Consider the following 14,755-nt stretch of genomic DNA (forward strand, 5'->3'; position numbering starts at 1 on the left):
TTAGAGCCGCCCAGATGTTTTCGTGGTTCAGTCGGTCAAATGGTTTTTCGAAATCAACGGACACCAGCAGAAGAGAGTCCTGGGATTCGTTAATTTGTTCCAGTATTATTCGTAGCGTTGTGATGTGGTCCACACATGACCGTCCGGATCGGAATCCAGCTTGTTGCCGTCGAAGTGTAGCGTCGATTTTCTCCTGAATCCTGTTCAGGATCACTTTGCTGAGTACTTTGAGAGTTGTACAGATCAAAGTTATGCCACGCCAGTTACCTCACTCGGTCAGGTCTCCTTTCTTCGGGACCTTTACAAGGATACCCTGTATCCATTCGGCCGGAAATGTAGCAGTATCCCAAATGTCAGTTATTTAAAAGACAGTGCAACATTTGTGCTGACAAGGCAGGGTCGGCTTTGAGCATCTCAACAGGAATGCAATCGTTTCCAGGCGCTTTGTTGGACTTTATCTCTTTGATTGCCGCTTCTATTTCAGCCAGCAAGGGCGCTTTCGAGTTGATGCCATTAATGCGACTTACTGTTGGCGCTTCGAGCTGCGGGTTCTGTTGGCCATCGCTATTTGTGCCTCGGAAGAGTTGTTCACAATGCTCAGTCCAACGCTTGAGCTGATCTGTTCGATCTGTCAACAGCTGACCTGCTCGATCTTTCAGCGGCATTCTTGCATTATTACTTGCACCACTAAGGCGGCGAGAAATGTCATAAAGTATTCGGATATCTCCAATGGCGGCAGCTCTTTGTCCCTCTTCGGCTAGGGAGTTTGTCCAAGCTCTCTTGTCTCGTCTACAAGCTCGTTTAACTGCCTTTTCCAGCTCCGCATATCGTAAGCGGGCGGCTGCTTTGGCTGACCCGGTACATGCCTGTTCAATCCCGACTTTCGCACTTCTCCGATATCATCGATCATCCTCCAGATTTCATCCGACATCCATTCAATTCTTCTTCCACAGACTTTACCGAGAGTACCATGGCTCGTCGTGATGAAGGCATTCTCGATTCTACACCACTGTTCTTTGACTGTTCCGTCTGTCGGCAGCTGCGAAGCTCGGGATTCAAGCTGTTCAACGTATGCCCTTTTCACCTCTGGATTCTAGAAACGGGGGACGTCGTATCGACACCCGACTTTCTCCTCGCGCAGTTGGACACGCGCAACTCTCAGTCGTATCTCGCCAAGGACGAGGTGATGGTCATATGCAATGTCTGCGCTTCGTTTGTTGCGGACATCAAGAAGGCTTCTTCTCTTTTTTCGGCTGATGCAGATGTGGTCAATTTGATTTTCTGTCCGGCCATCTCGAGATACCCAAGTGACCTTATGTGCTGGTCGATGGGGGAAGAGCGATCCACCGATCACCATGTTGTTGTTGCCACAAAATTCTACTAACAGTCATCTGTCCTAGACCATGGCGTCGCATGATGTGCTCAAAGTCCTGATTGTCGGAGCCAATCTTTGCGTTGAAGTCGCCCAAGGGGATATAATGTCATCCTTCGAAATTTTTTCAACCACGCTGTTCAATTGACTCTAAAACTGCTCTTTCTCCTGCAAATCGGCAAAGTCAGTTGGCCCATAACATTAAACCATTGTAAGGTTTCTAACCCGTGTTCTGAATCTGGCTACGATTATTCTTTCGTTTATCGGTTCCCATCTTATGAGGGCCGCATGGGCCTGCGGGCTTAATAGGAAACCAACTCCTCGCTCCCGAGTAGCGTGTTCTCCTCGTATGCCAGAGTCAAGCAGTACTTGTCCGGACTGTGTCTTGTGTTCTCCTAGGTAGGTTCCTTGATCATTTTGGCTTTTGATTTTCCACGATGCTCGAATTTTCGTTTAGTTCTCAACGAGCCTGTCAAATTGTGTTTTTCGCTTTTAGCCAATTTAAAAGTATAATATAGAATACTGACCTTAGGGTATATTTTAACTTTCACCGTTAATATAAACACTAGTTGTACAGATACTGGTCCAGACTTCGAGGCCAATGTCTTTTGGTGTTTATTCGAGTTGAATCTTTTATGACATTCGCCCATCTACCGTACATAACAGAGCCTATGCTGCTATTATTCACAGGTGATATGCTTTTTGTAGTGTAGAAACCAGGCGGGTATAATCTCTTCGTGCGGTACATTTTTTAAAGGAGCCTTTGACACGCACTACTCAGCTGCCATACATCTAAGTTTTTAGCTTGGATTGGCGTATCGAGTTTTTTAATGGTTCCCCTTGAAAAAGTCCAGTACGGGAAATGAAATAGTTGGCACTCCCGTGAAAGACTCGTTGAAGAGTTGTCTTTCATGTTCACCTTCTGTGACTTCCACATTTTCCGGCTTTTAACAGACATCTGCCCAAATATCCGGTATCACGACCTTCACTGAACGGTGCACAGTATAGGCTATTCCAGTTAGATTTTTTTAGGCGATGAAATCGCTGAGTGAGATGCAGATATAATTTAACCCAAATTTGCCCAAATCTTACAGGTTGTTCTCAATTCATAAGTGCTTTTGGTGGTTATTTTTGTTTTATGTTCATCAAATTCTTCTACTGAATCGTTAACGTTCCTGAATTTAAACGCGTACCCTACGCATGAACCTTAAATACTTTTTTCTCTCTTATTTTATGGCTCAGACCTATCGTTCCATAAAACCACCTTGAATACTTTTTCGTGTTTTAACAATTACTCTTAACATTCGGATTAAATCAATGTCAGTCGAGATGTTTATTTCAACTGCCTTCTATTCGAATTTGAATTCTTCTTCCGGTAGTATTATTTTAAAACGATGTGTCGTCCATACTCGTTCGACGAGTTTATCAAACACGACATACTACTGGCGGAAGTTTGTCCTCTGGAGTAGCTCTGCAGGCTAGGATGAACCATCCAATAGTATTAAATATCCTCTGTAAAAACTTTTGTGCCTTCGTATGGTAACGCAACAAAATAATCTAACGTGTTGTGGGAGTTGCTCTAAATACTTTGTTTTTGTTCTCTATGTGAGCTAAAATTTCACCTATATATTCCCTTTTTCAAAGTTGTTTATTTAAAAGACAATCTTATATTTACCTGTGTATTGATGTTCCTGTACGTGATCTTTTATTTTATCAATCTTTTTCAAAAACTGGTCGCCATCTTTCCAATTTTTCCATTATATTTTGCTGTCGAGTTTCGAACCGCGTTGGCTGTTCTTTCACCGATTGAATCGGTTATTATTTCACTTCACTATTAGTATTTCTTGTATTTCTTCCTTGCCAATGCAGTTTTCACAATAAAACCATCGATTACACCTTTCTATCACTATTATTTTTATTCTATTCGGTCCAACTCTCCAAATGACAACCGTTCATCGTAAACACTAATAAACAAAATTTTATTTTCTTCCGCGAAATTTTTCACGTATATCTCATTCAAGCGATTCCACCCTCCGTAGAGCAGTAATTATATTGCATACCTGCAGCCGAAATATAATGCAATCGCCTTTCGTTATGCAAAAGCCTCAAAAAGCACTGTTACTTCACCTGACAAAATTTGGACTCCAAACTTCCACAGAATGATCGTTTTGTGTCGCTGATGGTCTTATTCAGCCGTATCTCAGGTCGTGGGTTTCCATGAGTGGCGGTGTTGGATTTACCAACATGTTTGACTTAGCACTAATCTCCTGAATTAACAGTTGCAATGTTAACGAGTGTGTTTTTATATGTTTTTGTGTGCGTTTTTTTTTAAATTATAACTTACAACAGTAACTAACAGCAGTCATTCAACAATGCTAACGGTTTAATATAACACAATAATCTCTCCTTTCTGAGATAACGTAGGTTGTAGACGTCTACCAAGATCTGATTTAATCAGAACTCCTAGTCATACAACGTGTTCGGAAACCCTTGTCTTCGAAACTTGGTGAACACTGGTCTAACCTGAAAAACATGAGTTTTTAGCATTGGTTCTTGCAGTCCATTTTAAACGTTCGTAACACCTAATCACCTAATCCCCACTGTCTCTCACTTCATCAAAATCTCTGTTTAAGAAACCCTAAACACTAATCCATCCAACGTGATTTCATTCGCAGGTTGGGGTCAGTCAAGACTCGAAACGAACCGACCGACCAGTATGCCGGTCCCGAACGTCGGAGCCGCTTCTGGTTCTACCGACATTGCAGGGCTTATCATGGGCCGTAGCACTGGCCAGTCGGCGGAAAGTTCCAGCGAGAGCGAGGCCAGTTTCATCAAGGGAGCCGCCGGCCAGAAGGAGCCCAAGGACAAGAAGGCGGGCGGGGGCAGCAGCGTTTTTAGGATGTTCTCCAAGAAAAAATCCAAGAATCACAATTGATTTGGGGAGAAGAATTATTTTTAAAACAAAAGAAATGCGTGGGTTGTGTAAAGTAGGTTTAGTGAGATAGGATTTTGTAATATTATTTTTAATCCACAAAGAGCAGCTGTCATCTTGTTCGTGTAGAACAGGATATTCTTATGTTTAAAATTGCCTTTGTTTTGTTTATTTTCTTTTCTTACGCAGGACATGTTACTATTTTCATAGATATTCTTTTAAGTACTATGTAACTGATTTGAACATTTATCGAATATCTTCGAGTAGCTTCCCATCTTCAGTTTTATAACATGTATGGAAGAAATAATACAAGTTTGATTGTTAGTAGTCGTATTTATATTCAGGCAGCAACATTGATTTTTAGAGTTAATGTTCCATAAACACATAGTGACTAAAAAAATAATAATGGTTTGGAAAGGAACATAGAAAATAAACTATCAATGAGTGTACCGAACAGTCAATAGTAAAACACAATAAAAAGTTAGAACAAGTTCATATTACCGAGCATAGGTTACTCTATTGTTAACTACGTGATTGTAGTTTTTCGAACCTGTTAAAAAATTTCCGCAATTGTTTATATTATAAATCGATTAAGGTTGAATAAAAGTATATTTAATAAATGACGATTCTTTTAATTGTCTGTGGGCTTTCTCTTATTAAATTTTCCAATAGGTTCAAAGGAAACGTTCCAATATATTTTACATTCATCAGTCTTCATCGTCTGTACCATATTGTTTCCATCGGGGATCTTGTGGATCGTCCATATCACAGTCCAACCAACCCTTCTTTTCTAGATAAGGTAAACACTGGTCCGGTATTGACAAAAACTTCTGTACCTTTTGTCTCAGCTGTCTCCACGTGTCCTGGTTATAATTTCTCCTATCCTGAGACATAGCCTTAAAGTTGAAACCGTGGGCATCGATCATATCGGTGACATACTTGACCTGGCCCTTCGGCAATCGAAATCGGCTCTCCACGTACTCGTTAGCATCTTGTTCCAGTTTTTCCGCAACGTAGGCTTTAGGATTTTTCCTCTTTTTAGCTTCCACGTCTACCGTTGGCTCAGTATCGGAATTGTCCTCCTCGAGAAACCCGTTTACATATTTGGCTACCTTCAGACGTTCCTGCTTGCTGTTGGGAATCGGGATGGTCCTATTGACATTATAGGCAAGCCCCATGTCTCGAATGTTTGCGGCCAACTTTTTCTTCGGATCAGCAGCTTTGCGGATTTCAAGGCTGTGGAAATGTAAAAGTTTAAAATTAATTTTTATGGGCATCGTAATTTTGTTAAAACTCTTATCCTTCTGAAACATTCACCCAAATCATGACTAAAAATGTATGCTATTTCTTCAAACAACTTCCATTCATGTTTAAATCAGTTCATTATGTTCATTTGGTTTTTACAAACGTATATTGGGACAAATTTTGACGTTTTTTTATTGCATCACAGTGTTTTACGGAGTTCAAACAATTTAAAAAATTAAGTGTTGAATAAGAAAAATATCCTCCGAGTTTCTACATAAAATTATTTTCAGTTAAATTTAATACAGAAGGCGCTGTCTGGTGTCGAGTATGTGAAGCTGCATCATGCTATAAAAAAATACACAGAAACACAAACGCCTTTCGTTAGGCAATCGATTATGTTCGCAAGGATAATATAAAGAAAAAAAATATTTTGATATATTGTTTAGGAACCTTAAACCTAAATTGAAGAATGTTTTGATTGTGTTTAGCAGTGATTTCAAAATGCATTCAAATATGTATAGAAAAGCGAAGGTGTGTAAGCTATAAACTAAAAAAATGTCAAGCCAACTGCTGGAATAAAGTTTTTCTACTTGATATCACACATCATGTAGAAGATGGGGAAAAGATTAAGGTACACCGGGGTAAGTGGGGACGGTGGCTATTAAAACAATACTGTGAACTATTTTTTTTTCAAACTTTTAATGCAGAATATTAAATTTACTGACACGAATGCCACGAAGATGGTAAAGTGTCACTAATAAAACTAAATAATAATAATAAAATTAAATTTACTTGTAATCTATCCAATAACTGTAAAAGAGATACGGTTCCAACAATAACGGATGTTTACGGTGACTTTTCGTTAATTTTCTATTTTTAACTACGATGTGGAGTTGATGTGCATCTTTTTCAATCGCAAATTTCTCGTAAACTAGCTGGCTCTTGACGAGAAACTCTACATTGAAACCATCCTTACATTAGAAACAACCAGTTAGGAAAAGAACAAACGACGATTAAAAATTAAGAAATGAGAGTTTATTTTCAAAACTCTAAAATGTTGTCTTCAAACCCTACCTGGGGTAAGTGGGGACGGCTTTATACATACTTGATGTTTAGATATATTTTCAATTTTGTCCTTCATTCAATACATTTTAGCTTTATTTAGCATTCGGATCATGAAAAGTTGGGAAAACTACTTGTGTTTTCGGGAATAAGCATATATTTTCGAAAAAATCGGATCTCGTGTGTTGCAACATAAATTACACACAATTATCACTATCATGAACTTTTTACTAAATTTTGGACGGTTTGAGCAATAAAGTAACGTATTCAACCAAGAAAACACAAATTTGTTGAAAATTTCCTGAAAATAAAAGGGAAAAACTACCGTCCCCACTTACCCCGGCGTACCTTACCTGAAGTTATAGAACTTTAGACGAGCCCTAGACATCTACTTTAAACTTATAATTTTCGTTTGTTTTCCATAACCCGACTTAAAAGTTATTGTAACTAAGATTACATTGAAGTTAGTAATGAATTACAATTAAAATTTGCATGTCTATATAACTAACAACTTACCATTGAATCATACCGGTTCCATGGATCTTTTTGTTCAATCGTTTCCGATTCGTCTGGTAGTTGTACTTTTGGCTCTGTTTAGTTTTCCTGAGGCGACGGACCATTTTTAACTATGTTGGGATGTAGTTGCTGCTAAAAACCAAAAGTTGCACTGCAAAAATTGATAAAATGATCAAAAACAAAACAAGGTACACAATTTCTGTCGAATTCGCACGTGTTTATCCGGAATATGCACACGCTCGATTTTATTTAACCATTTATGGTTATAGAATAACCATTTTATGGTTTTTTCTTAACAAACTATCAATATGGTTATTTTTTTAAGAATTTTTCAATGAAGAAATTTAACCATTTTGGAAGTTTTCGTGCATTAACCATTAAACGGTTGAAAAGCTTGAAGTTTTTTCATCGCCATTTTGAAAGTTACGTGAAGCAAACCGAACGCGTTTCGCAAAATCTTTTTTTCGCACGGATAGAATAAAATTCCAAATAAATATATACCTGTGGTTCGGGTGTGCGTGGAGAGATTCTGAAAGGTAATTGTTTTATCACAAACTTTTCCAAAAAAAAACCATTCTAAAAATTAAACAAAATTGCAGTGCACCAGTTGGAAGAATCCGCAAGAGTCCGGATTCAGTTCCGGTGAAACTTAAACGTGACGTCTTGCGCGGGAGTACTTATTTATTACCGGAACGAGCGCACCTATTGCCACAAAAATTGGTCATCCCGATCGTTCTCCTTATTCTGATGGAGCTGGGGCGGGTCGGACAACCCAAAAAGCAAGGATCATCCCCCGTGCATTTAGCGCTAAGAAGCCGAAAAGCGAACAGGTAACTTTTGACGGGCAATGATCCTGTTCTTATTCACAACAAATAAAACGTGTCAATTTAATTTTTGCCTTATCCGGCAGTGTAAACCGGTCAAAAATGAAGGAATACGCCATCCCGAAAAGCTCCCGTCGGAGCAGAGCAGCTTCGTGACACAGCGGATGGTCCACATCAAGTCGAATGCGAACAAGATCGTCCGAAAGCCGCTGCTCAAGAATCGGGAAACAAAGTTTTGGAAACAGGAATTCTCATTGCCGATTACCGGAGAGTCGGGCGGGACCAGATGTGCATCAAACCGAACTTTATGAAGACGGGAGTGTCGTTGAAATATGAGAAGGTGGAACATGGTCGACTCATTCTGGAGTTCCAGCACCGGGGCAAGAATATTGCTAATAAGGAGGCGATGCCGCCATGGCCAGGCTAGGATTGCCTATAAGCGTAGGTCGGTTTTCTCAAGCAGACCGAGGGTGTGGACGCGACGCTTAAAATGGTAGAACCCTGGATTATCTGGGACCACCCGAATATTGTGACGTTTCGGGGGTGATCTACAAATATGTTCAAAGCAGAAAATGTGGAAGAGGAACCGAAAAAGATTCTGAATACTTCTAATATTCATATATTTTTATGTATTGTCTATCACGATTTTTTAATTTCAAAACAAATGAAAAACATCAAAATAAACACTACCGGAAACAAGCATGTTAAACCAACAAGATAGAAAATATAAAAATTTAAAAGCTAGTATTTTTTTCTAAACTTTTATCTCGATATCTTCCATTTTGCGATTAGGTTGAAAAATAACCATTTTCCCACCTTTCCTCCATAACTTCTTGCGGTTAAAAAGTAACCATATTTCCACTTCTCAAGAGAAGTCAAAAAATGACTTCTATGGAAGAAACCAAAATATCACTTAACGTGGAAAAGGTGTGAAAATGGTTACTTTTTAACGATAATTGGTTAATTAATTTCGAGCGTGCATGCAGCCGATGTAAACAAAAACAACTTTGTTTTGACAGTTTAAAATACTCGCTAACTTTCAGCTACTCAGTTCAGAGTGACGGTTACTCAGTTGTCGCCAAAACCGCACCTACTCAGTTCTGACTAAATGGCCTTTACTCAGATCTGACTAATCGCCCTTTTCGCGACAACTGAGTCAGGGTTACTCAGAATGCGCGAATGATTTCGGAGCGGATTCTGGCCGCTTTTTATGGTAGTAATAGTAAAATCCAGTTAAATGAATAAGAATGTAGTTATATATGTTGACCAGAATATTAAAAAGTGAACATTTTTAATATTTTAAAATAAATCTATATTTATAAAATTTCAAAAAATTAACAATTTTATGATCATGATTCGTATATCTTTTCACTTTTTTCGCTCCGGAACAACTGCTTTTCCAACGGAATCATCTTTCCGTATCCGTTCGAGCAACAGAATTTAATTGGCCCCGAAACCGGATTTTTTTTTTTTTTTTTTGTAAATCTTTATTTGAAACGGCTCATACCTTCAGGTTTTAAGGAGCCAAACTCGTTTTTTGTTTTTACAATATTTTGCTTAGCTTAACACTTTTATTTTAAAGAGAAAGAAGATAGGAAAGGGAAATATGAAAATAAAAAAGAATTATAGACGAAGATCGATAGCTTTTAGAAAAAGGTAGATTTCGAACATGTAGTCCAAATCTAGCACAGCTAGTACATCTCTCACTGGAACATTAGGTGGTTTTCCTCGGGCCCGAAGGGAGTCAATTAAATTCGTTCTGGCGACAAGATGGACCTCACACGACCAGACAATATGCTCGATGTCATGGTAACCTTGGCCGCAACTACACAAATTGCTGCCAGCAATATCAAAACGATAGAGTACCGCGTCTAAGGAATAATGATTGGACATGAGACGGGAAAATATACAAATAAAATCCCGACTCAGATCCAATCTATTAAACCAGGGTTTAAGGCTTACCTTTGGAATAATCGAGTGGAGCCACCGACCCTTCTCATCCTCGTCCCATTTGCGCTGCCAGTTGACAAGAGAGTTTCTTCGAACTAAGAAGTAAAATTCGTTGAAGACGATTTCACGGTGATATGTGTCGCCTTCCATCGCCCCCACCTTTGCCAGAGAGTCCGCCCTCTCATTACCCATTATCGAGCAATGTGGGGGGACCCAAACGAAGGTGATGGCAAAGCAACGTCTTGATAAAGCACTCAGAGTCTCTCGTATCTTCCCGAGGAAATACGGTGAGTGCTTTCCTGGTCTTATTGAACGGATTGCTTCAACAGAACTGAGGCTGTCCGTTATAATGTAGTAGTGTCCTACTGGCCTTGAAACGACGCTGTCCAACGCCCAGTAAATGGCTCCTAACTCTGCGATGTATACCGAGCATGGTGGATGGAGGTTATAAGAGGCGGTAGCTATTTCGTTAAAAACTCCAAATCCCGTTGATTCCTCTATAAGCGACCCATCTGTAAAGTACATTTTGTCAGCATCGACGTGTCTATATTTAGCATCGAAAATTCTTGGAATCAGAAGTGGGCGATGTGAATCAGGGATTCCACGAATTTCTTGCTGCATAGACAAATCAAACTGGACAGAAGAGGTGTCGTAGTCAGGGATGAAAACACGAGTTGGAGAGTACGAAGAAGGATTAAACTGCATGGACATAAAGACATGATATATAGACATAAATCTTATTTGAAGATTTTGCTCAAGTAGAAAACCGGATTTTGTTTAGCCTTGCTACTGCTAGTGCCACTCCGAGAACAATCCTTCTTCGCATATTCCTTTATTTTATCCTGAGATAAATTTATACCGTCTGATTCTTCACAAATTATTATCAAAAGTTAATATTTACCTTAAGAATTTGGTTTTTCTGGTAATTATTGTAGTCAAAAGCGATAAATGATGGAAGGTCTTGAGCAAACTGATCAACATTTACTCAGTTGTCGCCTTCAAGCACTCGAATTCGCTGAGTGCCAAATTTCGTGTCGTCTGAGTAGCTTTCACTCTGAAAAACTGAGTCGTTTTAGATCAAGCGACGGCTGCGTCATGCAACAGGCGATGTCTGGGTAAAATGCAGCCGGGCTCTGGGTATTTCAAAATTAGCGAGTAGGGCTATCAGAAAACACGCTAAATGAAGAAATCTAATTAAGGTAATTTTGTTACACATGATAAAACACCACAAAAAAATAATGTTCATTTTGTCATTTTTTTAAAATTATTTAACAATTTTTTTTGTATTGAAAATTTTAATTGTTCTTTATTGATTTAACGTCAGCCCATGGTACCAAATCATACAGCTCTCGCTTCCATTGGCTCTGTTGGAACATTTTTCTTTATTTATTTATTTATTTATTTATTTATTTATTATTAAATCAACAGATCAAATATTGATCCAAATGATATTTTAAAATTAAAAACTATCAACGAATACAAATCTACACTGAACTTAGAACACTAAGAATTCTTCTTCGGAATAAAACCTTCGAAACGTCAAAATCAAAATGTTTGTTTTCTTCGTAAACAAACAAAATCGTCGCCCGGGGCATTAATACAGTTGCGAGAGAAGAAATGAAATCTAACAGAATGCCAGTTTTCTAGAAGTTTTTTTTATGAAACTTTCACACAGGCTGAGAAACTTATGAACTCTCCATTCAATTAGTTTCGAATATTTTGCAGACACTATAGGAAGAGATACAGCTATATTTTAGTAAATTTGGGAAATTTTGAGGTCGCCTCACAAAATTAGCTGTAACTTATACCGTATTTTTTTTCACCTGGAGGCAAACTACCCAAGTAACCATAAGCACTAAAATCTAGCATCAACTTTGCTCTAGCGTCAGCTACACACTACCAAAAAAATCTGTAAAATTACATCACATATGATGTAAATAAAAAGAAGCATCATATATGACGGAATATTCAGTGCTAGTTGAAATTACACGCCAGTATATTTGGAACGTGTAAAATAAAAAATGATGTAAAATTTAGCAACGTGTAAAATAAAAATGATGTAAATTATAAAATCACTGAATGTTGGAAGAAAAACTTTCCAATTGGAATTTGTTTTGTTTTATTTATTGTTAATATGATTCAATACTGGAATTTTCACGTCTCTTAATGAAAATAAAACTCATCTATAATTAATATGATTCATTTTATTAAGCGACAAAATTTTTTTTAACACACATTATATTTTATTTCTTTTATTTTTTCCGCGAAGTACCGGATCCAATGTTGAACACCGTGGATCCGCTTCCAGAACCGCATCCCTGCTTTTCGGATATCTCCGGGAACCATCAACACCGATTAACTTACTCGCGCGCGGGGAAAATACTTTGGCGCACGACTTAACAGTTTTTGTCACATTTGTCTGGTCTTGTTCTTCACAGTTTATAATTTTACATGACATTATCACGTTCAGTGTATTGTAATATTTTATGTCGTGTAATTTTGAGAAATTTCCAATTCAGTGTTGTTGAGAATTTCGTGTAACCAAAAAAAAATTGAAAATTACATCACATATGATGTAACGAAAAAGAAGCATCACATATGATGGAATTTTCAGTGCGATTTGAATATTACACGTCTGCAATCTCAACAGACGTGTAAAATTTGAAAGACATGTAAAATATTAAGACGTGTAATATTTAATTCGCACTGAAAATTCCGTCGTATGTGATGCTTCTTTTTATTTACATCATATGTGATGTAAATTTGCATCAAATCATCGCGTTCCGTGTCAAGTAATATTTGTGTCATTAGAATTCAGTGCTGTTAAGGATTCAACAGTTTTTATTTTGTAAATTTACATCAATAAATCGCGTTCCATGTCATGTAATAATAAAGGTTTTCAATTTCAGTGTCGTTAAGGATTCAGATTTTTTTTCTGTGTATAGTGCTTGATTCTGTGTGTTGGGATTGAAACACGACGCGTGTGGCTTTTACGATAGGTTCTTTATTAATAATCCTCTTCTTGTTCTCTCTAGTTACACTCGCATATAATGAAGGATCAGTGTTGCCAAGCTATCACAACATATCTCATATTGTTTATTCGAAGACACTATCTGCCGGTTGCATGATGTAGTCCTCGAACCTCTTAGGTGCAGATGTGATACGCGTTGGACGGGAGCGGCTGCATCCTGACGAATCCTTATTCCACTCTTCAGCTTCAAAGGCATCCGATGACACCGAGTTACGTTCTTCCTGTGTTCGTGGTATGAGTTTAAGATGTGAGCTGTTCCGTGTGTACTCTTGTCCGGATGGAGCCTTTACGGTGATAGAGCTACCGTGCTTGGCAGTTACTGTTGTAGGAGTCGGCAAGAAAGTTGGAGACAGTTTATTTCTTGGCAGCGTGTTTTTCATTAGCACCTCGTCTCCCACCTGGATAGATGCTTCCTTGGCTCCCACTCGTCTGTCCCGACTCTCCTTCGTTTGGTGTTTGATGATGTTATCTCTATCGCGCATTTCTTCGTCCAAGGTTTCAACTTCGTTCCAATGTGGAAACAGATCACGGAATCGCCTACCGAACATTAATGTTGCGGGGGCAACCCCGGTCACGCTGTGAGGTGTTACAGAGTACATATATAAGTATTCCTGTAGGGCTTCCTCCAGATTTGTACCTTTCTGTTGGCTAATTTTTAAAACCTTCAACAGAGATCGGTTCTGCCTCTCAACTTCTCCGTTTGCGCTTGGCCAGTAAGGTGTTGTGTGTGACAGTTTTATACCGAAGTCAACGCAGTAGTCCTTGAGTTCTTGGCTTGAAAAGTTTTTCGCATTATCTGTGGTCAAAACTGTTGGGAGGCCCATTCTAGTGAAGACTTGTTTTAGGAAGCGGATAACATCGGCGGAAGTAGTTCTGGTCATAAATTCAGCAATCACAAATCGACTATACAGATCCACCAAAACGAAGATATATTTTCCGTTTGGCAGAGGACCTAAGAAATCAGCGCTTAAATGGAACCAAGCAGTTGACGGCAATTCACGAATACGGAGTGGTTCTGGTTTATTGGGTAGGCTGACCATTAGACATTCTACGCACCTTCTGCATTTTTTCTCCACATCCATGTCTATCCCCGGCCACCACACAGCAGCTCTCAATCGACGTTTCATTTTCTCTTTTCCAGGGTGCCCTACGTGGGAAAGGTCCAGCACACCGGCTCGAAGTCCTTCTGGGATCACAATTTTGTTAGCTCGTAGCAGTACGTCTCTCACTGAGCATAACTCGGTCTTGAATGGAAGAAACCCTTTAGGAACCGAGTCCCAGTCGCCATCTATCAATGCGCGCATCACGCATTGGATTTGTTCATCTTCCTGGGATTGACGAACGATTTCGGACATAGTCAGGGCAGTTGGTTTAGTAACTTCAACTATAGCGCTTAAAACATGTTCTGTTTGTTTGTCGAATGTTTTTGCTATATCGCATTCGGAAAGACGCGACAAGGGATCGGCAATGTTTGTCTCTCCCGGTGAATAAACAATACTGTACCGGAAAGATTGCATTCTGAGGACCCATCTTTCTTGGCGTTGGTTTGGCTTCGAAGACTCACTGAATATTTTTACTAGAGGCTTGTGGTCCGTTACGATCGTAAAGTCTAGTCCTCGAAGATACATTTCATAGCGCTCTGTCGCCCACACTATGGCTAATGCTTCTTTGTCTAGAGTTGAGTATTTTTTTTCGGTTTTGGAAAGACTTTTACTCGCATAACTTATGGGTCTGGGCTTCGATCTTACTACCTGAGTACTGCGCCTAATCCCGTATCGCTAGCGTCAGTTACTAATATCGTAGGGTACTGGGTGCCATAGTAC

At 39.0% G+C, this 14,755-nt stretch overlaps 3 protein-coding genes across 10 annotated transcripts in view; 1 reads left to right on the plus strand and 2 right to left on the minus strand.

Moving 5' to 3' along the window:
• The window catches only part of LOC129758230 (spectrin beta chain, non-erythrocytic 1-like), a 252,949-nt gene extending 248,025 nt beyond the window's left edge, over nt 1-4,924 (plus strand). For all 7 annotated transcript variants that reach the window (XM_055755697.1, XM_055755694.1, XM_055755698.1 and 4 more), the window contains one exon: nt 4,048-4,924. In XM_055755697.1, coding sequence (XP_055611672.1) covers nt 4,048-4,307 — 260 coding nt within the window. In that variant the 3' untranslated portion in view covers nt 4,308-4,924. The remainder of the gene's footprint in view (nt 1-4,047) is intronic.
• A 53-nt stretch (nt 4,925-4,977) lies between these two features.
• Nucleotides 4,978-7,366, minus strand: LOC129758231 (nucleolar protein 16-like). 2 transcript variants are annotated; one of them, XM_055755701.1, is made up of 3 exons: nt 7,342-7,366; nt 7,128-7,278; nt 4,978-5,540 (listed from the first exon to the last, which is right to left on the minus strand). In XM_055755701.1, exons 2-3 carry the CDS (start codon nt 7,229-7,231, stop codon nt 5,012-5,014), a joined length of 633 nt encoding a protein of 210 aa, XP_055611676.1. In that variant the 5' UTR covers nt 7,232-7,278; nt 7,342-7,366; the 3' UTR covers nt 4,978-5,011. The 2 variants fall into 2 exon arrangements, with proteins under 2 accessions (XP_055611676.1, XP_055611675.1); XM_055755700.1 differs by having other exon boundaries at nt 7,128-7,356.
• A 5,631-nt stretch (nt 7,367-12,997) lies between these two features.
• On the minus strand, nt 12,998-14,575 carry LOC129753524 (uncharacterized protein K02A2.6-like). The gene is made up of 2 exons (XM_055749348.1): nt 13,989-14,575; nt 12,998-13,898 (listed from the first exon to the last, which is right to left on the minus strand). The coding sequence occupies exons 1-2, from the start codon at nt 14,558-14,560 to the stop codon at nt 12,998-13,000; spliced, it is 1,473 nt and encodes a 490-aa protein (XP_055605323.1). The 5' UTR covers nt 14,561-14,575.
• Between the last annotated feature and the right edge of the window lie 180 nt (nt 14,576-14,755).

The sequence above is a fragment of the Uranotaenia lowii genome, chromosome 3 (genome assembly GCF_029784155.1).
Source record: "Uranotaenia lowii strain MFRU-FL chromosome 3, ASM2978415v1, whole genome shotgun sequence".
In the NCBI taxonomy this organism is placed as follows: domain Eukaryota; kingdom Metazoa; phylum Arthropoda; class Insecta; order Diptera; family Culicidae; genus Uranotaenia; species Uranotaenia lowii.

Bases quoted from the DNA above. Each gene is read 5' to 3' on its own strand.
- LOC129758231 (XM_055755701.1), bottom strand. From the start codon at position 7,231: ATGGTCCGTCGCCTCAGGAAAACTAAACAGAGCCAAAAGTACAACTAC. The intron at 5,541-7,127 runs GTAAGTTGTTAG...ACATTTCCACAG, and splicing joins GGAACCGGTATGATTCAATG to CCTTGAAATCCGCAAAGCTG.
- LOC129753524 (XM_055749348.1), bottom strand. From the start codon at position 14,560: ATGTATCTTCGAGGACTAGACTTTACGATCGTAACGGACCACAAGCCT. The intron at 13,899-13,988 runs GTGCGTAGAATG...GTTCCATTTAAG, and splicing joins GTGGAGAAAAAATGCAGAAG to CGCTGATTTCTTAGGTCCTC.